The sequence below is a fragment of the Vicugna pacos genome, chromosome 35, assembly GCF_048564905.1.
Source record: "Vicugna pacos chromosome 35, VicPac4, whole genome shotgun sequence".
NCBI lineage: Eukaryota > Metazoa > Chordata > Mammalia > Artiodactyla > Camelidae > Vicugna > Vicugna pacos.
In genome coordinates this window covers 31452075-31478446 of record NC_133021.1, presented here as the reverse complement: position 1 = coordinate 31478446, position 26372 = coordinate 31452075, and the positions used below count along the sequence as shown (strand labels likewise).

At 42.2% G+C, this 26372-nt stretch overlaps 2 protein-coding genes across 5 annotated transcripts in view; one reads left to right on the top strand and one right to left on the bottom strand.

Annotated features, from left to right (window-relative positions):
• The window catches only part of KIN (Kin17 DNA and RNA binding protein), a 398804-nt gene that overhangs the window by 40630 nt on the left and 331802 nt on the right, over positions 1-26372 (bottom strand). The window lies entirely within an intron of this gene.
• TAF3 (TATA-box binding protein associated factor 3) overlaps positions 3343-26372 on the top strand; it is a 126357-nt gene continuing 103327 nt past the window's right edge. For 2 of the 3 annotated variants that reach the window (XM_072955016.1, XM_072955014.1), the window contains exons 1-2: positions 3343-3714; positions 7832-8074. In XM_072955016.1, coding sequence (XP_072811117.1) covers positions 3549-3714; positions 7832-8074 — 409 coding nt within the window. In that variant the 5' untranslated portion in view covers positions 3343-3548. The remainder of the gene's footprint in view (positions 3715-7831; positions 8075-26372) is intronic. The other variant, XM_072955015.1, reaches the window with a different exon arrangement.

The window sequence follows — 26372 nt, the reverse complement described above, 5'->3', positions numbered from 1 at the left end:
TGTGGGGTAACAGAAGTTGTGATGCCCCTCCCGAACCCCCCGCCCCCGCAGCTTCCAGGACTGTGGGCAGCACATAGCCCTCAGCTGTCAACCCTCTGTGGACTTGGCTCAGCTGGAGACCAGCTTGCCCAAGGTCACGGCCCACTCCTGGGCAGCCCACCCCCAATGCCTGATCAACATGGGTATAAAGCCAGGCCCCCTTGCCTGAGCTCAGGATGCTGGTGAGGGGCATCCCACTCTCCGTGAGGTTTGCTGAGGTCTTCCTTGAGGGGCTGGGCTGCAGCCCAGTGTCTCCCTCCCTCAACTGGACTCCTTCCCTTCCCTGGCTGGGGATCCCAAGAGCACCTCTCTGCAAGCCAATTGCGTCTCAGAGACTGCTTCCTGGGGAGGTGGCCTTGGGACATCATGTACTGAAAGGGCTTGAGGGAGTCAATGCCAAGACGGGATTTGGGAGCTGGACCAGTCACCTGGCTGCCACAAAGACTTCTGTGCTGGTGGTAGATGGAGGTGAAAAAAAAAAAAAAGAAAGAAAACCCAGGCACAAGGTGGTTCCTGAATGTGCAAGTTGTAAAACGTTTCCTGGCAGCGACCTGTGAACTGGGGTGGAGTAACTGTGGAAACAAGCAGGTACCATGTATCATCGTTTAGATATTCCAGCAATGTGGGGATAACAGGACCCAAAAACAGCAGACGCCAGGTGGCCACGCTCAACTGCTTCACGGTCAGAAGCCAGGTGAACGCAAATATGATGAGAAGAGCAGGGGCAGGTGAGTCGCCTGGTGAGTAACGGGGACCATTCACAGAACAAGGGGTCCCTGGGGTGAACAGATGGGCAACTGGCAAGTGGGCCCCTCATCTGTAAATAGTTCAAAGATGGGGAGCTGAGGGCAGTCGCCCCAATAACCAGCCAGGATCTCTTGCCAACGTCTGGATCTGAGCCAGTTTTCAGACTGATGCTCTAGAGTCTTGAGGAGGAAGGACCCTGCTAAGCAGATGGAGAGAGTGATGGTTCCCTTGCTCCAGCCGCAAAGGATATTCACTCAGGTAACCGCCCACGGGGGAATGGGAGACCCACACGTTCTGAGGACTGCTGAGCATGGGGGCTGAGCAGGGACTGACACCAGGAGATGAGTCGCTATGGGCCCCCAGTCCGAGTTGGGCACGTGAGGCCAAGTAATAAATGGAGCCTTGGCCCAGGTCCGGCTCACACCGGGTCCCCCGGGTTGATGGACCCAACCATGGCTGAGTCCCTGATTCCTGAATGTGCAATTGGAACAGACATACGGGGAAGCTGGTGCAACCCCCACGCTGGTTCCCTGGCCTCTGGGGTAAGAACTATGGTGGTGGGAAGTCTGAGCACAAACTTTTGAGATTCGCTTTCCAGCTCGGGGGAGGAGGAAGGCAGAAATTAGTGTAGTCTTACAGATCTGAGGAATGTGGGGGTTGCGGGGAGGGACAGGACAGGGGAAGGGAAATTAAGAGGGACAAACCACTAGGTATAAAATAAGAGACAAGGGTGTAATGTACAGCACAGGGAATACTGCCAATGTTTTATAATAACTATATGGAGTATAAACTATAAAAATCTTGAATCCAGGTTAACTGTCATAAAGTTTGCAACTTATTTCCAAACTGTTCTGGAAAAAGGGGAGGTTTGTGTGTATGTATATGTACATATATATAGTAAATGTGGCAAAATAGTAAGTGGTGAATCAAGGCGATGTGTGTACCTGTGTTTATACCCCTCTGTTTTAACTTTTCGGCAGGTTTGAAATTTTCCATAAAAGATTAAGGGGTTAAAACACACACAGAGAAGTAATATAAGATAAAAGGAGCCTCCAGAAGTAGTAAATGAACAGAAGAGACTAGGACGTTGTGAGATCCAAGGTACAAGTTTCAAAATTAAGGTAGTGTTCAATATTATCAAATGGCTACAAAATGTTCAAGCAAGGCTAGGGCTGAAAAGTGTCCCATAGATTTATCATCCTGAAGGTCCCTGATAATATTGGGGACAAAAATGTGAGTGGAGAAAATATTATAGGCAGCCTGCCACCTTGTTCCTTATCTGCAGGTTGTCATTTAGCAGAAGAATTATATTTTCCATTCTATTGGGTTTCTGGGACTTAAAAAAAAATCGGTATTATGTTCAAAGTTCTGGAATGGTCCCTATAAAGGGAATGTAGAGCCACTCAGAAACCCACAATTTATTGGAGAGGCACATAAACTCAGACTAAATGCACTGTGACAGGTACAACAATAGAGAAACACAGGAGAGGAGGGGAAGAGAGGAAGGAAGGCTCCAAAAGCCTTTAGAAGAATGAAAAAGCACAAAAGGGTAAGGAACTGAGTAGATGAGCCCTTACAACCTGGCTGCCCGTAGGCTCAATCTGGCTTAACCATGGGATTAGTTTGGCTTGCAAATTAAACCTTTAAAAATGTATTCCCGATATTTAAAAATCGAGCTATTGATCACAAAATCCCGATTTCCCGCAATGTGTTAAGATCTGGCAACACTTGGCTGCAGCTGGGAGAAGACTCTGGAACTGGCAACAGCTCCCCATACACTCGGCCTGCTTTGCTGATTTAAGGGCTTCCTAGACATCCATAGGCAACTTGGGTCCTCTCTTCCTTTGACAGAGGAAAACTTCGGCCTACGGGCATGCCATCCGTTTTGGTAAAGTTTTACTGGAACCAGGCCTGGGATTAGAATGAGGTGAGGGAGGCAGGGATTTGAGGGGCAGTGGTTTGGATTTCTAAATGATTGTATTAAAATCTGCTTGATCTTGATTACGTTTTCTGCTGCCCCACACATTTTGCTCCGAGGCCAGTGCCTCCCTAGCCACACCCTCCACCCCGCCCTATTGTGAAAGGATTTGAATGGCAAGCTTAACAGCTTGGCCTTGATTGACTTACACTATGGTAAACAGCTCTTTTCTTCCTTTTTTCTTTCTTTTCTTTTTTTTAAAGCAGACGCATGCACGCATCACATCCGCGTTTGCAGGAGCTCTTAAGTTCCCACGTTCCAAATCCTGTCCCTGCAGTCACAGCCTCTCGGGTTCCCACTTCTAACACTAGCATTTCAACTTCATATCCTGGCTCCCTCCTCAACCCCTAGACCACCCACGGTCCCCTCCCCCTTCCTCTCCGAGCGAGCACCCCAGGAAGGCCCCGAGCACCTGCCTCCTCCGGCACAGCCTCCACCTGCGCTCCGCGCCGCCGTTTCCTGCGTCCTCCCAGGCCCGAGAATCGATACCGGAGCCATCGCTCCTCCCCCAACGGGGCGGGGCTTCCTCTTGGGCGCGCTCCGCACTCGGCTAGTGCTGCCTCGCCCCGGCGACCATCCAGCGGGAGGCGGAGCGAGTCCAAAATGGCGGCTCTCAGGCTGGCGCGCTCCGTGCTGCTGAGGCTTTGAGGTGGTCGCCAGGGGTCGGGGGGACGATTTCCCCGCCGCGGGGGCCCTAGAGGATGAATCGGGAGCCCTGCTAAGGTTAGGCGGCGGGGCTGGAGAGAAGTGGCAGCAAGGACTGCGGTGGAGTCCACGGAGCGGGATGTGCGAGAGTTACTCCAGGTCGTTGTTGAGGGTCTCGGTGGCGCAGATCTGCCAGGCGCTGGGCTGGGACTCGGTGCAACTGAGCGCCTGCCACCTCCTCACGGACGTGCTGCAGCGCTATCTGCAGCAGTTGGGACGGGGCTGCCACCGCTACTCTGAGCTGTGTGAGTACCGGGCTGGGTGCGGGAGGGCTGCTCTGGCCGGTCACGAGTGACACCTCCGCTCTCCCCTGCGCTCTCCCGGCGTCTCCGAGGTGTCCGTCCTTCCTCCCCCATCCCGAGATCGGGTATCCTCCCGGCCCAGGACGCCCCTCCGCTTCCACTGCCCCCTGGAAACTCTAGTCATCCCTTTGGTGCCTCTTCGCCAGCCGCTAACTTCCCACTTCCAGCCGGAGCCGCGTCTCCGCTCCCCGCTCCACACCCTCTGCCCTCCTCTCTGATCTGAAGTGTGCATGGCTCTTAATCATCGTCTCATTTTTGCTGCGTGTACAGCCACCTCCAGAATGCCTCGAGCCTCTGTTACTTTGGTCCTTTTCCTCCCTTCCCCGCAAACTACTACAACTAGTTGTCACAGGCGCTCCGTCTACCGGCCGTTTCTTACAAGGCTGGCCATTCTTCAGCTCCTGACAACACATACTCGTTGACAGCTCTGCTCCGTTAGGGACACTGCCTCTTCTTTCTGTATCTGTTCATTTCATAGACAGCATCTCTGCTTAACTCTCTCCGAAGGCTAGCCTTGTCAGTTTCATTGAGATCAACTTTCACTTACTTCTCAGTCACTCGTTGATTTCCTCCTCTGTATTTTTATGTTATCAAAGTGTGATAGAGAGATCATAGGCAATTTATAATGTTCCCCAGTAATCTGGGCAACAGTACATGGTTTTTAAGTGAATGTCTGGTAGGATCTGTAGCCGGTGGCATTGAATAAGTTGGAATATTTAATAGAAGCAACACATCTCATTGATGTGGAGTGTGTGTGTGTGTGAAGGGGGAACTACCCCTCATTTAAGGTTCAGGGCATTCTTTTTAAGGTGGTAAACTGGAGAACCAGGTGAAGTGTTTTACAGGATATTTTGTTTTGTTCAGGGTTGTTAGATGGAAAAATTTGAGACCCACGGATACACTTTACTCCTTAGGCCCCAGATTCTATTCCAGCTTCCAGAGTGCTGTCAGAATGATCTGTTAATCTGTCCACAGCACAGATCTGATCATGTCATTCTTAAAAATACTTCAGTTGGTTTCCAGGCAGAAAATCTAAACTCTCCAGCAGCGCACACTTCCCTTTGTGAGCTAGCATTCTGCTTATCTTCTGCCATCCTAATCTGCAGCCATGCTGAGCTACCTGCCTTTTCCAAAACACTTTAAGCTACCTGGTCCCACTTGCATGCTGTTTCCTCGCGTGTCCCTTCCCCTCAGTCCACTAGTAGTACTACTTCTATTTTGAGATTCTCTTATCACTTGCTTTATTCACTTATCACTCACTCATGCTATCTGTTCTCATAATTCTGTGTGTATTTCTGTTGTGTTGTTGAACACCTTGTTTTGTAATCATCTGTGTATATCTCTCACCCCTTCCTCCCTCCTCCCCAGGAGATGAATTTATTATATTTGTATTCTGTAACCTACTGCACAGCCATAATATAATAGGCACCCAGGAAATATCTGTTGAATAAGTAAATGAACTGATAACCCACTGCCAGAATTGCTGTTTAATCCTTTCACTTTCCAAGTTTTAAAAATCTGTATCTTTGAAATGCTTGCTTTCACGGATACTGCTAATCTGAATTTGGAACTGCCTTGGAGCTCTCAGATATTATTCTTTGGAAAGGATACTATCAACACTGCCCTCCCTCGTGGTCCTTGAGTTACCGCATGGGTGGTCCAGATTATATTTTTGCTACCAACTTCCCTAAATAAGGACAGATGTTCTGTACCTTTAGGTAATCAAAGTATCCCCTGAATACATAGTTACCTTTCCTGCCTCTTACATGGGAGCAGATGAGTGCTGGCGCAACAAGGAACCAGGCGTTCCAGAGTCGTCGGGTGATCACTGTTTTGTGTTCAGTGTGAACCTCAATATGATTATGAGGATCGTTATTCCCCGTTGTGGTTTGCTGAGTTTTAATTTTTTTTATTTTTTGTTTAATCTTTTATTTTTTAAATTGTTTTTGGGTGACTTTAAAAAAATACTAATTCCTGGTATACTTATTAGTTACCGACTTTTTAAGGTTCTTTTTCTACACTGTTCTTACTTTAAACTGGAACTCTGTAACATGAGGCCACCACTATGCAAGCTTGTATTCTATACTTGAAGTCCTTTGTCTTTCTGAGGAACATTTACTGAGCATCACTCATGATCAGAGCTCTGTGCTATGTGTTGGAGACATAAGGTGACTTAGGCACACTCTTTGCCTGTAAGGTGTGTACAAGGGTGTCAAAATGTCAGCCAAAGCACACTGATGGTATTGATTCCTTTTTTTTTTTTAAAAAAAAGGGCTCTCAAGTCAAAGCAAGTATTGAAAGTTACTACTCATTCGGCAGATAATGCATTTTCAGATACCCTAAGGTCAGGATTTGTCGGAGCATTCAGGGGCAGAAGCCTCTGCGTGCATCAGATTGCTTGGTATATATTGCCTGTCTGCACTGAAAGTGGTCCATGGAACAGAATAAATGCAACAGGAGGGCGGAAACCGAGACGCATGTGCGCTGTGGGTCTGGGGCAGGATTCATGGGGAAGATGAGATGTGAGTTGAGCTGTGGAGCAGGGGCTTGACGAATGTAACCCATTCCTTTGGAAGATGTTAGAGGAAAATGTTAAATGGAGTGAAGTCTGGCTGCGGAGGGACTTGACAGATAGAGAAATTACCACGTGACAGAAAACACTGCATACTCCTGCGGAGGGGGATAGTGTGGAGAAAGTGATACTTTAAGAAAACTGTGCTGTCCGTGAAGTGCAAGAAAAACTCAAGTTGGGGAGCGCTTGAAACTATACTGAGATAACAGAGCAGGAATAGAGAGAAAGGGAAAATTTTGCAATCCAGGGCCAGAAGCAGTGGTGCCGGGGGAAGTACCAGAAGGTACTTGAGTTGAAATTGCAAAAATATAGAGGAATTCAAGGTGATCACATCTTTTAGACTGGGGAAATAATGCTTTTAATAAGAATCGAAGAGTTGAAATGCATGCCTGTCATTAAGAGGAAGAATGAGTGTTAATTTTACTCTTTTTTTTATATCTCAGATGTAACCCATACTTGTATAAGAATTCAAAGATTACAGAATCTTTGAAGTTAGAAGTGAAAGTCTCCTGCTCCACCTGTTCCCTTCCCCTGTTTTGCAGCTTTCAGCCCTGTAAACTGTTCCAGTTGGATGTCCATACTTCCAAGAACAGTTTTTATGTGCATGTGAGCAAGCACGTGTCTAATTCTTACAAACTTTGGATTATTCTTTTCCATTTTACGTCATGATTTAATTTCAGACAGACTGAGTTTGAAGTGATTGTAGGAGATTACAGTAAAAAAAAAAGGCTATTTATTGGAAATCAGGAACTAAAATCTTCACGGAAATTTTAAAAGATGTAGAGATCTTGAGTTCTGTTAAGGACAGGCACAGGAGACACTTCCTTTTGTAAAAAGAATCTCACTGCATCTAACTTACTGCTTTATCTCTACCCATTTTATGTGGTGTCTTCTAACTACATTTAAATTTTATATGTAAATTGACTTTATGATCCACATCCTTTCTGTGGATTTTCATGGATTTAAAAAATTGATTCAGTGGTACAGTTCATTCAACAGATGTTTATTAAGTGCCAACTATATGCCACCCACTGTTTTAGCTTCCAGAGTTGCAACACTGAGCAACAGAGAAAATGTGCTGGACATTTACCTAGCTTAGCGTTCTACTTACTTGATTAAAAAATAATAATAGTGGTATTTATCAGGCATACACTTTGTGTTGGCCACCGTTCCAGGTGCTGCTGGCCTTCTGTAGGTTCCATTTGACGTTAGTTCTACTAGTTGATTGTTAGTGTGAATTGTCTGCGGCGTTCTGGTTGGTTGGTAGGTTGTATTTGAAACTGACTTTAGGAGTCAGCTTTCTAATGTTTAAACAGTACAGTGTTCTCTATTTCAAATCTATTAAATTCTTTTTGATAGCTAGGTCTTAAAGGTACAGTATATTTGATTCTGTGCTGTGTATTTACTTAATTCTTTTTTCTTAGTGTTTTTAAAATATTCCACGGAATTTTCTTAAAATAATTTGCTTTGCTTTTGGCTTTGTTTCAGATGGCCGAACAGACCCCATTTTGGATGATGTTAGTGAAGCTTTCCAACTTATGGGGGTTAGTCTTCATGAACTAGAAGACTACATTCACAATATAGAACCGGTGACTTTCCCGCATCAGATCCCTTCGTTTCCTGTTAGCAAGAACAATGTGCTTCAGTTTCCTCAGCCTGGAAGTAAAGATGCAGAGGAGAGAAAAGAATACATTCCTGACTACCTGCCACCCATTGTGTCTTCTCAAGAAGGTTTGTGATTTTTGTTGGTCTGTCTGTTTCTCGCTCAAATGTTTGTAACTATTTTAATGGGTTTTTATCACCTCAAGTTTTCCTAATTGAATTATATAGAACGTTCTGCCAACATATACATTCTAGAAATGCAGTTAAAATATTTTAATATCATTTACAAATTATTCTAAACTTTAAGCCCACAAACTTGCCTCTGGCCTCTCCAGGCAGAGCTGCGGAATCATCAGTATCACGTCTGATGGGGCCTGGGTTTATTTCCTCTGTAAATTTTAAGTAGGAGAGAACACAGTGTGAGCACAGGGAGAAGCCTTTCAGCACACGTGTTCTATGAGAGTGGGATATTCAGTCATTTAGAAAATCTTTGAAACATGAAGAAAAGTTGGAATAATTCTCCTCTCCCTCATTATAAAGGTGAGTTGGGTGATCCTGGAAACCGTGAGTGAGTGAACTTTCACTAATATTATGCAGATTTATCTGCGTCTTCATGATGAGTAGAAATGTGTAGGTTTGGTCATATGGAATTTTTATTATAAAGTAATGCCCAGTCAGGCATGGTCGTCAGTTGGTGCAGAGCTCCTGTCTTCCTCAGGGTTTACCTGTTGATCATTGAAGTTCATTAAGATTCTAGAGATACAGGTGTAATTTGTGGTCTCTGATGCAGGCACAAAATATTTTTTCTTGTTAAAAAAAAATGGAAAGGTGGCCATTTCTTTCTTAAAATTCTAAAGCCGTAGATGTACTTCAAGATAATATGCAAATGACGGCAGAAATAACTTTATGCTTTTTTTTAAATTGACGTACAGTTCAGTGGCATTGAGTCCTTTCTCCTTGTTACGCTACCAGCACCGCCATTCATCTCCAGAACTTTCTCATCTCCAGCCCTGTACCTGTTAAGCACTAACTCCCTGTCCCCCATCCTCTCAGCCCCCCACAACCATCATTCTCATTTCTGTCTCTCTGAACTTGACTGCTCTAGATCCCTCATGTGAGTGGAGTCTTATCTTGTGTCTGGCTTACTCCACTCAGCGTAATGTCTTTAAGATTCATCCATGTGGTAGCATGTGTCAGAATTTCCTTCCTTTTTAAGACTGACGAGCTTTAGACTTCGAGTAAGTTGTTCTACAATCTGCGTGTCAGTGTCGCCTCATCCAGGAAACTGGATGGAAACTGGCCTAAGCTGGAGAGATCTGTCATGGCTGGTGCGTGGGCATCAGACAGACCCCCTGGGTCTGGGTGCAGTGGGCTCTCTTAATCGAGCTGGTGCTGTAATCAGACGTGCTGAGGGTGTCGCACTGTATCCGTGCCTGGTGACAGCACCATGGGTGTGGGAAGAACTTGGTGGAACCCCTTGGGAAGTTGTCATAGCTTTCTGGTTTGAGTCCCTTGGAAAAAGACTCTGCTTGGCAGCTTAGCACTTTTCTCCTTAAAGTTCTTAGGGATTTAATTCTGGCCGAGCAATCAGTATCACCGGTGCTTTGTACAGAGCGAGCCTTCAGTAAATGTTCTGAACTGAGTTAAATTAAACGCTATCTGTGGGGCCTTGTCTACAGAAGTTCCTCCTTTCCAGGCCTGATGGTACAGTAACAGCAGGACTTGGAACTCTCCAGTGGCATCTCCATCGTCCCCAGCTTCCCTTGGTAGCTGCCAGAAGTCTGTCTCCTCCCCACATTTGAATTATTTGTAATTGTAGCCTTTATTACCTTTGAGGAGATCTTACTGTTTATGACCCCCTCCATAAAGTCGTTCCCTTTAAACCCCTCGTTCCCTAATGTCAGTGTTTTGTTTTGTTTTGTTTTTGGTGGGAGGAGGTAATTAGGTTTCCTTATTTATTTACTATTAGAGGAGGTACTGGGGATCAAACCCAGGACCTCATGCACGCTAAGCATGTGCTTTACCAGTTGAGCTACACCCTCCCCCCTTAATGTCAGTGTTTTTGATCTTAGAAACCTATATTTATTCCAACTTCTTTAAACGTGGATTTATTTACTTTAAAAATACAACAAATGCATTTCAATAGTAACATGATCAGAGGAGGATTTCTTGGGCAGAGGCCTGGCAGTCAGTGCCCTAAGAACTCTCTCTCTCTTACAGACGGGTTGTCACTGTCAGGAGCCTGGGATTTCCTTCTCTGCTGTTGTCATTAAATGTGGCTTATTCAGCATCCTAGACCTCTTCAAGAAAGTAGCACTAAGATAGTCCACGGTGTGTCCTCTTGTGCTTTAAGAAGAATCTGTGAATGGCTCTGAAATTTGTAGCTGAAAGGCCAGTTGGAAGGACACAGAATTTGGAATTGTTCTAAGAAAACATGATCGCTCATCAGACGCTGGGAGAAAACTTAGGGCATTGTGTAGGAGGAAACCAGAGGAAAGACAGTGTTGTACATAACCAGCACATCAGTGGTGCCTGGACTGATGTGCGCTTAGTATCAGTGAGTTAGACTGCGTTGCTGTGGGACAGCCGAGACGTGTGTGTGACACCAGCTGGCACGTGGCTGAGCTGGAACTACTGTCTTCTCCATTTACAAAGTTTCAGCCCATTTGCTCTGTGCCATCGGGAGCTTTCCAAATCTAACTGCTTTGTAGTCTTCGTATCATTCTGTCTCCTGTTATGCCTCCTGTTTAATAGTTAAATTGTTTAATATTTTTCTGGCCTTTTAAAAAATTTGGACTCAGGCCAGAAAAAAAAAATTGCACTCAGCTTTGATTAATCTCAGTTCCTGGTTCACGCACAGGTTCACCTTTGGTCTGTGCATAACTTGCATTTATTCATTTAGAGAGTCATTTAATTATTTTTGACAGTGTAATGAGCCCTCCTGAGCTCACTCCTCAAAGCCCAGGCGGGGACTTTGATGATAATCTACGCTTAGCCATTTGGTCCCTCTTGTTTTATTTTTATGGCGCTCAGATAATACACAATGAAATTTTCTCAAAGTGATACAGTTATCATGTTTAAATCCTGCCAAGGAAATGTAACTGAGATAGCACATTTATACTGGGTGGTGAAGGAGTATGAAAAACAATTCAGTGATTTTAGCTACTGACTTCAGTCTGAAATTACCATAGTAAATTTGTGAGTTTCTCTTCTGGATTATTTGAAGCAAAAGAAGAATCTTATTTCATTTGAAGTTTTATACAGTATAAATTATAAACATTTTAAAAGGAAAATAACATAAGCCTGAACACTTTTTTCAGCTAACACTTACAGATTTTCTAAGGAGCGGAAATACTGCTGATTCATACGATATGCATATGGTTCATGAGGACGCAGTGACGACAGACAGCACTATAGGGTGCTTATCAGAACTTTTCCCCTGTCCAAGGAAAAGGACATAAAACACAGTCCTGTGGTTACCAATATAGCCACCCAAGTCAACTTAATAAGTCATTTACAGTCTGAAATCTTTTTTTCCAGGGGCATAGCTTGTTAGAAAATGTCAAGTATTCCGGTTAGTGGTGCAAAGTGTGAGAGACTTGAACAGCTTTGATAGTCACACCTGTTCACCACGTTCTTTTTTTGCTCTTATTTTCTTAGGTTTCCTTTATTACAGTTTTTAATCCCTGTTTCAGCTCAGATCGTCCTCCTTTTGGCCAGTGGCAGCTTTTTCAAATTGACTGCCAAATCCTTTTGACAGGATGCTAGTGGTCTCTGACAGTGCCCTGGCCACCTGCTGACTCACATGTCCCAGCTCATCTTGAATATAGTCTTGTGTCCCACTTGGAATCAGTCACTTTTCCAAGAAAGCTCTGGCTTCTTGGGAAATGACCGCTCAAGTCCACAGTCTGGGCAGGTGTGGTATTTACTACAGCTGGGCCAGTCACTGTTTCTAGGCAATAAGTAAATATTTATATCATATATATATGTACAGATGTGTGTAGCTAGATCGACAGATAAGAGATAAAGCACCTCAGGCGTTTGTATAGATATTTCCAACTCAAAGTCGTGACTAGAGGGATTTTGCTTTTTGTGTTGCGTCAGTAAATACTTCTGTTCATAACAAGAATTCTGGTTCCCAGGGGTAAAGAAGACACTAGAGTTAGAACATTCCATAATAACTCATTTGCCATACCCCAGGTTACAGTTCCAATTTCTCGAGGAAAACCAAAAATGTCTATAGAGAGCGGTTTCTTTTTTTCATTTAGGAATAGCTTTAATCATTCTCGAGAAAAGATGTTTATTCTTCTAACTTAGATGACTTACTAAAGAATGGAAGACTGTCAATGAGGAAATTTGCACAGCTTTTCAGTCACTAAAATCTTCATATTTGTGTTTATTTGTGAATAGAAATACAGACCTATGCTCGCTGTCACACAGTGAATTTATAAGCACCCGTAAAGGCAGATGCTGTTACACTCCCATTTGGCAGAAGGAGAAGTGGACGTTCAGAAAAAAAGGTCCAGTCAATTGACGTGCCTTGTGTCACGTTGTGCACCGGGGGCAGAGCTGGATTAGGACTGAGTTGATTCTGCCTGGTGCCGCATGTGTGGATATCCACTGTGTCCCGTCCTACACGAGGAGCGGGGGTTGAAGGTCAAAAGGTGAATAAGATGACCCTTTCTCCCTGCTTTTGGCCTTCCTTCTCTCTGTGGTTTTTGGAAATCTCTGCTTGGGCGGGGCCTTCCCAAGTGCAGTAGTACCAGCCTCAAGCCAGTCTTCTTAGTGGACAGGCTTACAGAGGCCTCCTGGCCTCCAGAGGCCAGCCTCGTGCCGTGCCCTTCCCTGGACGCTCTCAGGCTGTGCCCTCCTTACCTCCCAGGGCTCTAGTGGGAGGGTCTGGGCAGACTTTATTCTGTGCATCCAGGGTAGTTGCCTGGAGGCAGCCTGCTGTTTGTTTTTCTCAGTCCTACAGCATCTGAGCCAAGGGGTTACATCTGAAATGATATCAGGGGCCAAAGCATGGTGACTCAGCTCTGATGCCCAGTACAGATTTCTAAGTGGGAAGCTGTAGGGCGCTCCGTGACATGGCTTCTGTCTGCATGTGCATATTAACTTCCTGTCCCGATTGCTTCAGGCTTCAAGCTCCAGAATCATTAACTTGCTTCTGTGCCCCCAGAGGAACTACATGCCTCCGGGTCTTGGCTCGGGCTGGTTTGGAGCCCCTCTCAGCCATGCTCCTTGGGGCGCCCACGTGATGTAGTGGTTGCCGTCATACTTACTGCGCCTTGTGATAGTGGTTTTGTCTCCAGAACCTACACTGGGCTTGCCTTGTATTTAAATCCTGCACTTTCTCATCCCACCTTGGCTTTCAAGTGAAAGCCCATTTACTTGACCTGAGAGGTAAATTCAAGACTGGGAGAAGTTTACTGACCACTCCCCTTAGGGAAGTTGGTTCAGACCACTGGGGAAGCTGTCTCAGGAAGTAGCTTGTCCAGAGTGACCCAGCTGCTGAGTGACAGAGGTGGCAGTCGAGGCCCACATCTGTTCAGCCCAGTGCCCTGTGCGTCATTCATGAAGCACTGTCACCCTCAGAGGACAGGTGTCAGCTAGCCAGGCTTATCCTAGGACTCGTGCAGTTTTTTCCTTTTCCTTGCTTCAGTGCAATTACTTAGGGGGAAAAAAAAATCATGTTTGGTAACACCTGATCTGATTCTTTTACTCATGTTAGTTTTTTTGCTTATTATTGTTATCCTTTGAATTTTTTTTAAACCTGCAGCATAAGCTTTTAAATTAGGTTTTGAAGAAATATGAGCATCTCTTGTTTTGCATCCAGACTAGCAAAATCAGCCCTTAAGTAGAGGTGTGTGCGTTTCACAATAGAGGGTAAAGTACCAGCAGATGAGACGTGAGAGACTGCATTTCGCAGCGGCCCGGGCCCGAATTCCTTCCGTCTTAAAATTCTTCCCCTTCAATCTGTCTGGATTTATAAAGATAAGAGCACACTTCCAATGTTATAATGAAATAGTTTATATGTTTCTAAATCAACCAGGTCACATCAAGTGCCTTAGAAAAGCTAAGTATTCTGATATTTTATGTACTACAACCACCAAATTTGTCTGTTCCCTGCTTCCAGGAATCCATGACGGGAAAAAAAATTTTTTCCCCAAATTTTCAGTGGCTTGTAGTAACCGTAATGAAAAAGCATATGGAAAAGAATATGTGTATATATATACACATATATATATATATGTGTGTGTATGTATATATATATGTATAACTGAATCACTGTACTGTACACCAGAAACTGACACATTATAAATCAAAAAATTTAAATTTAAATTTAAAAAAAATCCAAATTTTAAAATATTCAGAAATTTAACATTTCTAATACCCACAGTTGTATTTCTTGGAAAATTTCCCTTGTGTGTGTGTGTGTGTGTGTGTGTGTAGGAGGGAGGTTGAGGGGCAGTAGGGGAACAGATGTTACATTGCTGATTTAGTACAAGGCCCCAAAGTTAGTGCTTTTGTTGTAAGTTAGGATTTATTCTATCTTGCTCTCCTGAATTTGAAACGTACCTGGGGCAGTGCAGAAACTGCATTTTATTTAACTAATTATCTGCTGTGGCTCTGCAGAGCTCTTCTGTTTCGAATAAAATAATATCAAGTTATTTGCTGCATTTACAGTGGTTATATATTGCTCTTGTACCATTGGAGCTAAAGGCAGATTCAAAAGCGTTTTTTCATTTGTTTACCAAACAGCAACGGAGAGCCTGCTGTATGCCAGGCGCACTGCTTATTTCTGGCGACACAGAGGTGAGCAGAGAAGAAAGGGCCAACTTTGTCTTCCCAGAGCTTCTAATCTGTATGAAGGAAGAAAGATTAGACTTAACATTCATATATGATTTCAAATTATTATTTGAGGTATTTACCTCGAACACTGTAAGGAACGAGGGACTCCGTGGCTGTGTGTTAGGTAGCTGGGATAAGGTGATTGGACGAGTAGATTCTCACTGTCATGAGGAAGATGGCTGCAAGAGAGAGAGGACCGTGGGAAAGGAGTCTGGACAGACATCCTCCAGGAGGCGGCGAGGCCTGAATTCTGACTGTGGCAGAGAGATCAGAGGAAGAGAGGAAGGTCCAGGTTGGAGAGGTGTTGAGTGGCCAGGATCTGGTGATGGGTAAGTTGTAGCGAGTATGTTAGAGAGAGGAGCCACGGCTTAGACGCTTGGGAGACTGGGTGGGAATTAAACCTCTGGATAGCCAGATCTTAAATGGGTTGGCCTGATCTAGAGCTTAAATTTAGAATGGAATTTATATCCCTCAGGCAATGCTGTAGCAGAACCTTGTATTTTTTAAAAAGAGCAATCAGGTGGAGTTCAAGACTAAATAAGAACCCAGGACACAGAGCAGATTATGTTGTCTGTTAAGGGCAGCAGGTGCGCTTGCTCTGGAAAAGGCTGGGTTTGCATTTTGCTGTTGTCGTCGTTGCTGTTATTACTAGCTTCATTATCCAGTGCCTGCTTCGTGCCGGGCACCGGGCTCCTTGGTGGTGGGACAGAGGCCCTCCTTTCATTGACCTCGTGGTGTCTTGAAGCTGGCCCTGCATGTACCTTGTAGGATACTGAATTAATACGACATCACAGAACAGACGTTCGAAGACACCTAACACTAGTTTTGCTACAAACTAGATTAAACAGTAGCCTTTGGTGCATTAGTTCAGGGCTTATAGTTATAGGTAGCGATTGTGCAGTGGTGCCCGAGGGTCGCTCTGGCCAGGTGGTGCTTGGCTGCTGGAAGCTGTAGCTTGGTATTTCATTGAGGTTTGACAATTTAGCTATTTTCTTTCTCCCAAATAGAGTACGTCTCCTCTTTGTCTCCTAAGCCCCAGTTCCCACATATATGCGTCCATAGGGTTGTTACTGTAAGTAAATTAGATAAATATCATCTAGTATTTCAGTCTTCGATTTGGTCTCTGAGCAGGACCACAGTTACAAATTGTTCCTGAAAATCCAGCCCCAGGTATAATGGTTGTCATATCTTTATATCCTGAAGAAACGCTTACTGGGCAGTCAGTGGACACATTCGTAATCACGCCGAGTCTAATTCTTCCTCACGTGGAAATTCTGGCAGGGTGCGTGGAGTGCCTGGTGCAGGGCAGGGCTCAGCTCTCATCTGCTTGGGGGCTTTTACTGCCTCTGATTGAGGGACTGTCCTGCCTTTCTGGTGGCAGCTGCCCCGCCTGCCGGCTCAGTCCTCAGACTCACACCTGAAAACCACAGCGTCACTCAAAATGTTCTAACGCTGGTCGGCTTCGAGAGAAATAAAATGAAGATGTATGTGAGTGTGCGGTTTGTTTGGGCCAGATCTTTTTAGTTCCCTTTTACATTTCTGCGTGTCTCTTTCATTGTTTTTTGGTGACAGACTTTAATTTTACTGATCTACTTTCAGGAACTTTTAACCAACTTTTTCCAACCCTTAGATGTATCAAGAGTTTTTATTTTGGGTAATACTTAAACGTACTTATTTGCATCTAATTTTACCACAGAATGGAAGCAATACTTTGTCTCTCTTTGTTGTAAGCATTGTGATGCTATGTTACAGTGCCAATTGGTTGTTGATGTTTTGTGCTAATGTACCGCCATGTGCACAGTTAACGCACGTTGATTATTTCTTCCTCGTGCAATCATACTTAGTTTAAAGTTATCATTCATTTTTGTCAAGTATTATGTGGTAAAAATGTAGTGTTTAAAAATGCCTTGCAAGTTAATAATATTTAATTATCCATTTTGTTCTTGCTGGAGACTTCAAATTCTGCAAGCTAAATCAGAATACTGATTTCTACTTTTTACTGTGGAAGGGGCTACAGTTCAGTAGGTGGCACTCTTTCCTTTTCTGCTAATGTTAATATCCAATTAAATGCCCAAAAAAGTTTTTAAAGTCCTTAAGGAAATGCATACAACTTAAACGATAGGTGGCTTGTTTTAGAAAGAAAAATAACAACATTGTTAATAATTTAGCATCTCTGAAACTTTGTTAGAGCAGTTGCATACAAATATGTTTAATATTTATTTTTCTTAAGGAAACTTTTGCATCTAGACAAGAATTCCTTTTATCATTTAGCAAAGGTCTTATCCTTTCTGAAACTCCAGATTTTTGTTTCAGAAATGTGAAATTTTTATCTACTAGTATCTAACTTTCCTTCCATGTTTTGATTTTTTAAACATCATCTTCAAAGTCCCTTTAGAAGATACTTTAAAAATGAACACATTATCCTGACTCTAACATAGCAGTCTTTCTTATTTTTCAGAGTGCCTATCTCTTTTTCACTTAAGAAGAAAATTGTTAGTTAATTGGAATACTTAATACAATTTTTTTACTCTTTTTAATTCAACATTATTTATATTCTGCTTTTTTAACTTAAAATTATTGGCATCTGTTTTCCTTGTTCTTGTGTATTTTGTATTTACTATGTTTTTAAGAATGCACCATAATTTACTTAGCCATTGTTGTATTTTTAGACACTTTTCAATGTTTTCAAGAATTACAATGTTGCATCAAGTATCCTTATGCATATTTTTCTTTTGTATTATTTTTTAATGATAAATTCCCAGGGTAGAAGTTTTTAGGTCAAAAATATAAACATATTTATGGCTTTTGACATGTATTACACATTGCTTTTCAAAAGAATTTTATCATTTTACGACACCATAGTAAATTTGTGATGATACCAACATCCTGGCAGTCTCACTGGAATTGAATTTCAGAGTGTATGTATACAGGTATACATGTTTTACAAACTTAGATTAAATACATTTGGAAGGACATTTTGTTTTAAATTTTTTAGGTGAAAATTGGGAACTAAAAGAAAAAATCCTCACTGGGAGATAACCACTATTATTACTGTGATATTGTCCGGAAAATGTGTGTGTGTGTGTCTGTGTGTCTGTGTGTGCGCGCACGCCCATGCCCATGCCCATTTAGCATAGTTTAATTATAGCATAACATTTTATATACTATATTTTTCATTTAATTAATTCACCTACTATATGCTGGCCATCACATGGCTTCTGTTTGCTAGGTGGTGGTGGGTGTAGGAGTGAACAGAACATGTGTAAAACAGACATGAACGATTTGGTTTGGGTGATTCTGTTGGTCACGGCAGGGTGTGCATGAGCAGGAGTGTGTTTGGAGGGGGGTGGCGTTGTGAGAGGATGCGAGTTTGGTGGGTATTTTGATTTGCGGTGCTTGCTTGGTGAATGTGAGCATACACCTCGTAGCAGTCCGCTGTGCGGCTACAGGGCGGTGGGGGGAGGCCTCATCTGAGATAGGAGGTGGAGATAGTATCCCATGTTGCTGGACAGTGTTTATTACCCTCATTTAAAATGACTGTGTGATAAGCACGGTCTGGACTATTCAGGCCTCTTCCAAGTTTTAACTTACACGAACGCCACTGCAATAAATGCTCTTATTCATACAGTTTTCTCAGTATTTCAGATCATTTCTTATGATTGACTCTTGAAAGTTTGATTACTGAGTTAACCGAAGTTATAGAATGTTTAATGAAAATCCTCTAAAAAGTATTGTATTAATTCTCAGTACTACAAGTAACATAGAATACTCATTTTATTCCATCTTTCATTTAAGGTAATGTTTCTAACTTAATAGATGATTTTATTTATGTTTAAAATTGTAAATTATTCTGGTATTAAATTACACATAATTTGAGAAGAAGTGTTCTTCACCCTCAGCGTTTTGTTGGAGTTGATTGGCTCCAGTTTTTGTTTTGAGTTTTGAGCACTTCTTACTATTTGAAAAGATTGGCATTTCATGATTTGTATTCTTTCTTAAAGGCTTTCAGAAGCACAAAAAAGAAATTTATTTAGTTTTTAAAAATTGAATACAACTCGTTCTGTCTTGCTATGACCATAGGGGTCCATTGGACCCTTTTATAAACATAAGTTACATTATGAGGTCTTACTGACCGTATTTTCCTGTATCTTGAAACATTTTGCTATTTTATCATCATAGGTATTATTTTATTATGACTCATCATTACTCAGCAGTTATTCCCAAATATGCTAAATAAATAAAAAAAGAAGAAAAGAAAAGACTTATGGAAGAATGATGAAATCAGTTAGATAAGGATGATCCGATAGTGAAATAAATTGTCACCCTTCATTTTTCTAATTTTGGGACCATTTTCTAACTCTGTATCCTGTTTCAAGAATGTGTTAAAGAAGACTGGAAGCATCATTGCTTTAGCCTACTTTTAGATTTAATCGGACACAGTTGAAAATGTAGAATTTTTCATTTTCCATGTATAATGGAAAGGAGAAAGAGCTGACCTGTCTGATGATTATTACACAGATCAGAAATAAATGCAGAGAGAGCAGCATGTCTAGCCTCTGATGGTGATGATGGTGAAGAGGGTGATGAGAAGAACTTGAGCATATAAAGGAAATCTCAGACTATGGGATTTCATTTGTGGGGGGGAGTAATTAAGTTTATTCAGTTATTTCTTCTAGTGGAAGTACTGGGGATTGAACCCAGGACCTCGTGCGTGCTAAGCATGTGCTCTGCCACTGAGCTATACCCTCCTCCCTTTCAGACTCTGGGTCTTCAGATGACAGCATCCTAGATAAATTTTCTTCAACTCAAAATGGTTCTCAGGGCAAACAAGAAATAGAATTTCCTCAGCCTGCTAGTCATTCAACAGGAGGGGCTTCATCCTGCACTAATATTTTTGTGACAAAAACCAAGACCATCCTGTTTTGTGTGAACATATTTTTTCCTATTTTATGCCACTGTACATCAAGATTTCCATGACACAGAGGGCTTGTTTAAATTTTTATTACAATTTGTAATAAAGTAGTTTTCACTCTCCTTTCATTCATACTTCTGTAAATTATATATAAAATAGCTTAAAAATATAAAGGTTCCATTGAGCCCAGATGTCAAATGGTAATAGGTCTTTTTCCTGATACATTGAGGGTTAAAGTAAAAAATATTTGTCAGATGTAGTGGCGCTGTTACATTTTAACACTTCTTTTTAGTGTGCAACCCTAATTACGTCTGACAGACACAATTGGGAATAGTCAGAAGCTAAGAGTCGTTCTGGGCCAGTCAGCAACGGAATGAAAACCTCAGGAAGTCCCCGTGCCAGGGTAAAGGAGAAAAACTCACTGTTCATTTCCTTTCCTGCGCGGTGTGTTCAGATTAACTTGAAAGGAGACGGGGATGTAGGTCGGAAGAGTCTGTCTCCGGTTGCGCGTTACCTGTGTGTGCGGCGCATCTCAGCAGGCGCTCTCGGCAGCCAGCAGACCCTGCCAGGTCCCCCGGTAGCGGCTGGGTGTCCTGTTGCAAGTTAAATATGAAACAGGGATACGCTTAGTTTTGCATTTAAAGGATTGCTTAAAGTTCAACTTCAAATGAAGCCGTTAGTGCATTCATTTTTATTAGAACTGGCTTTGTTGGGAAAGAGAGGATTGTTGGAACTGTCCTGTGGGATTACCAAGAATGCTTTGGGAAAATTTCTTAAAAATGACATAAAATTCTGGACCTTTACATATCTGTATGGTACACATCCGAAGTCTTCTTACAAATACTGTGCAGTTGTCAAGCCTGCCAAGTGGTATGTAACATTTTGTTAAATGTTAGCAGTAGAGCCTGTTAGTAAACATATGTTTATAGTTTAACAAATGTTGCATGTTTCAACAAATATTCCATGGCAGAGGTTTTTTGAGACTTTATTTTTTCAACCTCATCTTTATAAATTTTATAGCAAAAAATTAAGCACATGGTGAGTTTATTTCACACCTTGAGGGACAAGAGGCTAAATGCTGGATTTGATCAAACTTGGTGAAAAACACAGCACTCAGATGCTCAGACGTAGGTGCTGCACACTCTTCTGAGGGCTTTACACGTATTAACTTGTGTAATCCTCGTCACATCTGCAGATTAAGTACTCTTGTTGTCCTTATTCTGTAGATGAGCAAACTGAGGTGTAGGGATGGTAAATAACTTTTAAGATCACACACTTGTATCTGGGGATCCAAGATTTGAATCCAGACAGTCTAACTCCAAAGAACTAGTTGGGTTTTTTTTATATACATATATATGTATAATTCATTTGGATTCTAGTGTAATAATTTTTCTTTTTTTCAGTTGAAGTATAGTCAGTTTACAATGTTGCGTCAGTTTCTGGTGTGCAGCGTAATGTTTCAGTCGTACATGTTCATACATATACTCTTTATATTCTTTTTCATTATAGGTTGCTACAAGATATTGAACATAGTTCCCTGTGCTCCACAGTAGGACCTTGTTGTTTATCTGGTTCATATATAGTGGGTAGTATCTGCAAATCTCGAACTCCCAATTTATCCCTTCTTACCCCCTCTCCTCCCTGGTAACCATGTTTGTTTTCTATGTCTGTGAGTCTAGTTTGTTTGTTTTTAAGTTACTTGAGCTGTTTTTTTGTCCTTAAATTATATTACTGTAAGCAGTGTTCCCATTTACAAGATTCAAAGATGCGTAACGAGGATTTTGGATACTTTATGGCACTTTCACCCTGTAGATCTTGGACTTCTGGGAGGACTTGAGGTTATTGCTCGGGACGTGTGAACTTGTATTGCCTAAAGCATTGTATGTAGGCTAAGTTAAAGAACATATGTGGACATATCTGTAGCAACATTTTAAATGTGTATAACAGTTGTGGTTCATGACAGTTTCATTTAGTATTGCTTAGTTCATAGCCTTTTGTGATTATGTATTTCCCTACTTAACATATACTAAGATTACAACTGTGTTGTTGTGGGCATTAATGAAGACTTTTGACGTTCAAAAAGGGGGATGAATGCCCTCCGTCTGGACCGGGGTGGATTGCTCAGCCAGCAGCAGCGTTGCCCGGCCGTGTTTTCTGTTCTCAGTGACGTCCCTGTAGAGTAAATCTCAACAGTGGTTTAGTTAAGATGCACACTTGATGGCTACTACTCTTTTCATTGATTTGCTCTCATGAATGAGAGCATTCATTTTGTTTGGAAATTGTAGGACAACTCATGCTGTCAATTTGGGGAAGTCATGTGGGAGGGAAAATCCATACCACACATAAACTTAAAGTTATAAATGGATACTATTTGGAATACTGGCCTTGTGGTACAAATTCATTTGTTGAATTCACTCAGCACATACTTACTGATCTCTGGTGCATGTGCCACGCATGCTCTGTTATGAACACAGCAAATACATGTGAGCAGAAGAGGCAATAATCTTTGCCCTTGTGGCGTATACACTTTAGTGGGTAGAATAGACAGGAAATAATACAAATAACAAAAATAAGTAAATTATATAGTATTCTTGGAAGGGGATAAGCACTATGAGGAAAAACAGAGCATTAAGAGGGGTAATGAAATTGCTAAGCTTGGGGAAGAAAGTTGCAATTAAAAATATGGTAGTCAGGTAGGTATCACCGAGAAGGGCACATCCGAGCAGAGGTTCAAAGGAGTGAGGGAGAGAGCTGTGCAGGACATCAGGGGAGAGAGCCTTCAGCACAGAAGTCTCCTGCAGAGCCCCCAAAAGGGCACCGATCTGGTGTGTTTGCCACGGGCATCAGCACGGCTGGCCCAGGATGAAGGAGGAGGGGCAGCGTGCTGGGGAAGGAGGTGGGGGCAGCACCAGAGGGCTCATCACGGGAGGCCTTGGGGCTGGAGGCAGCCTCTTACTTTTGATGAGATGCATAGCTATTGAAGAATTTTAGTATTCAAAAAATTTTATTATAGAAAGATTTCAAACACATAAAAGCAAACAGACTAGAATAATTAACTTTCATGTGCCCACTACCCAGCTTCAGTATCTACTCACGACCAGTTTCATCTTATCTATGCTCCCGTTCACTTCTCCCTCTTCCACGTTATTCTGAAGAATATCCTCCACATCATGGCAAGTCACCTGTCAGTGTTTTTTCAGCAGGTCTCTCCAAGAGGTAAGAGCTATTTTTAAGTGTAACTGCAACAGTACTATCACACCCTCAGAAGTAATAATAATTCTATAATATCATCAAATAACCTTTTTTTTCAAGTTTTTATCTCATGAATGTCATAAATGCTTATTGGTTTATTATTTACTGTTTTTTTGAATGAGGATCCAGATAATACATTGTGATTTGCTGATATCTTTCTCTCCCCCTCTGCCTGCCTCCCTCCTTCCCTCCTTTTTTCTCTTTTCTTTTCCGTTCACATTTGCGTATTTGTTGAAGAAACTGGGTTGTTCTTCCTATAGAGTTTTTCCATCTGAATTTTGCTTAGACTTTCATAATGGGTTTGTTTTGCATGGTCCCTGTATATCCTTTGAACCGGTGGTTGGATCTAAAAGCTTGATCATTGTCAGGTTTGTTTTGGCAACACTCTCATTGTTAGGAGGTCTGATTCCATCTGGGGACATATGTCATTGTGTGTGTGTGTGTGTGTGTGTGTGTGTGTGTGTGATTTAGCAAGCATTGAACCATTAAATCAATAGATGTTGTAAAATGGTGACAGTCTAATTCTATCCTTCCTTCCTCTTGTATTAGCTGGAATTCTTCTATAAAGAAAAATCCTGTTCACCTACTACTTGGTTACCTAGCGGTACAGTTTATATAGAAAAGGCTGGATAAATATTTGATCTCTTTTCTTCATCAGTTTTCCAAATAATGAGTGAGTTCGCTACCTTCTTCCAGCAGTTGGGCCTATGTTTTCTCTGAGTATCACGATGAGCTCATGGGTCTAAACAAATCTGGTGGATGTCAACCCACTGCGGTTGTCATCCTTACCTGTGTTCAGATTGTGCAGTCTTTGGCACCCGGGGCTGGGTGTGGGCTGGAGCCAGCTCATACCCACCTGCGAGAGCCAATTGTTCAATATTCAGGAAATGTGTGGATTAGTCCTTAAACACAGCCCTTATTAAAAATAAAATCCTATAAACTTATAATTATTTAAACTAAGTGCAGAGGTACTCAAAACTTGTTGTGTCCTGGCAACTTTTTATTTTTGAGGTTAAATTGATCGTGTCTGTGGTGGAGCGCTATGTGGTTGTGTGACACTGTTCGTGTCCTCCCATCTCCACACTCACAGACGTTACATCGGTAGTTTGAAGTCAGCCGTGGCAAGAGTATTTACATCAGAGTGATGCTGGAAAATGTTGCGAATACAGATTAACTTCCAAGTGTATACTGCCTGTTCCACTGAATAGTATTGAAAATGAAGAAGTGTTCTTGCAGTGTTCTAGAACGGTTCTGTGTGGGTTCACTAAGAAGTTGCTCACATGGTTGACAAACCGATGAGGTTCTGACATCAGCTCCGAGCCCCACGGATGTGCTCAGAGCTCCCAGTTGGCTCTTCAGTTCCACTCTTAAACATGAGCAGATAACCCGGGATTCCCAGACAGCGGAGGAAGCCTAATGTGAAAGAGAGAAAAGCAAACAAAAAAGCAACCTGGAGGAAACGGAGTCACACCGGGGAAAACCTCAGAGTAGTCCTGTACCAAGGTTCTAAGAGAGGTAAAGAACATCTTGTAGCCGTGAAGCAAGAGCCGGGTGCTGTTTTGAAGGAGACGGAGGAGGAGGGGGAGAAGCAGCAGAAGCAGCATTCATTGCGGAAGCGCTCCTGGGAATTTAAAATCATGGCTTCAGGGAAAAAAGGGGGAAAAATCCCCACAATAGAGAATTAGAAGGTAAGGGTGAGGGAATCCTACAGAAAGCAGATCCGAAAAAAGATTTTACAAGAGAAACGATTTTTTTCCCTTCCTTCCTCCCTTCCTCCCTCCCTCCCTCCCTCCCTCTCTCTCTCTCTCTCTCTCTTTCTTTCTTTCTTTCTTTCTCTCTCTCTCTCTCTTTTTAAACAAATTATAGGACCAGTCCAGGAGGTCCAGTATCTGAATGACCAAAGTTCCAGGAAAGAGGCTTAGAAACCATGACTAGCCCAGTAGCATGAAGCACCTTAGAGCCGGATTGTTATCTTGAATTTACTTCTCTCTAAAAGCCTGGGCTCCTCAAAATAATGCCTGTTTCCAAGTCTGGGGCAGGAAATCTACAGTGAGACCTGGACCATCCTGTAGAGGATGCTGCCAAAGATTGTGAGGCTAGTATCAGAAGGACTCGGGAGTCAGCTTAAAGAGGGTCCCACTCACTGGTGCCCGGGTCAATGTTTCATAGCTGCTTCTCAAAAAAAAGTTTAAGAAAAGAAAGAATGCATATATATGCATTCACAAATTTATTATAAATTTTACTAACAAAAATGTGTAGTACACAATTTACAAATAATGAACAGTACTCTTAGTTGTAAACTCCATGTAGCCGTCTAACTTTCACAGACTGCTCTTGTTGATTTTTGCTGAACTTTCACATCAATAACCAAACTACAGTTGCAGTTCACAAATGAGAATTGTTCCAATGTGAGTGGTGATTGATACTTTCCCTTATGTTAATGAGGAAGACAAAAGTGAAACAAGAAATATGTATATTAAAACTTCACTCATTGCTAATGATATGAGTGACTTCTCTGCTGAGTTAGATACCAGTTGTCGGAGCATATTTTCCATTTGTTTGTGCTCATCTGCAGTTTCAGCGTTTTCTCCACCACTTTCTTAAGTCTAAACAATTAACAAAATAGTAAGTCTTTCTGTGTTTTGTAATGTTTGCCCATTTCCATGCTGTAAATATTCCCACCATGGCCACTTTCAAGCACTAATGCAACGTGGTGTTGGGGACAGAACTGGTGACTTACATTATGAATGGTGTTTTCAGCAGACAGGCACAGTAGGTGTAAGTAACCGGAGAAACAACATGTTTAGGAGTGATGCATTTTAAGCACCCATCACTTTTGCTTTTATGTAATCTAATCAACTGCACTCTTATAGGATTTGGTTTAAATTAAATCTTCTCCCCTTTTGCAGTAGATGTGTATCTAAAAAAAAGTGATGTCACTCAAAGTTTTAAAAATAGAATTTAAAATAAGCCATAATGCTCCCTACTTGAAGGGTTCTTGTCCCTAATCCTTTGTAAAGAGGCGAATCGTTCTGAAAAGCAAGTATTGATCTCACTTTCAGATTAGCTCTGGAACATCTATATATACAGTTAAGACTGTGGAAACCAAGAGAACTCTCTCTTGAACCTGCAGCTCACTAGGAAAGATAGTTGGTGCTTTGTATTTAGAATATTATGATAATGATATTATAGTTCCATCACAAAAGACTATGAAGATGATAAACTCCCCAGCTAACGTTCTAAAATTTCTTTTGTATTTACTTAATGGAATCAAATCCACTCCTCTTTTTGTTGGAGTAATGATCAGTGCAAGTAAGCACTTTGTTTCTAAGGCGGTATTTGGGTGGTCCTGCTGATGCCTAAAATAAATGAATGTGAAAGTAAGAAAGATAAAGGCAAAAACCCAGATTG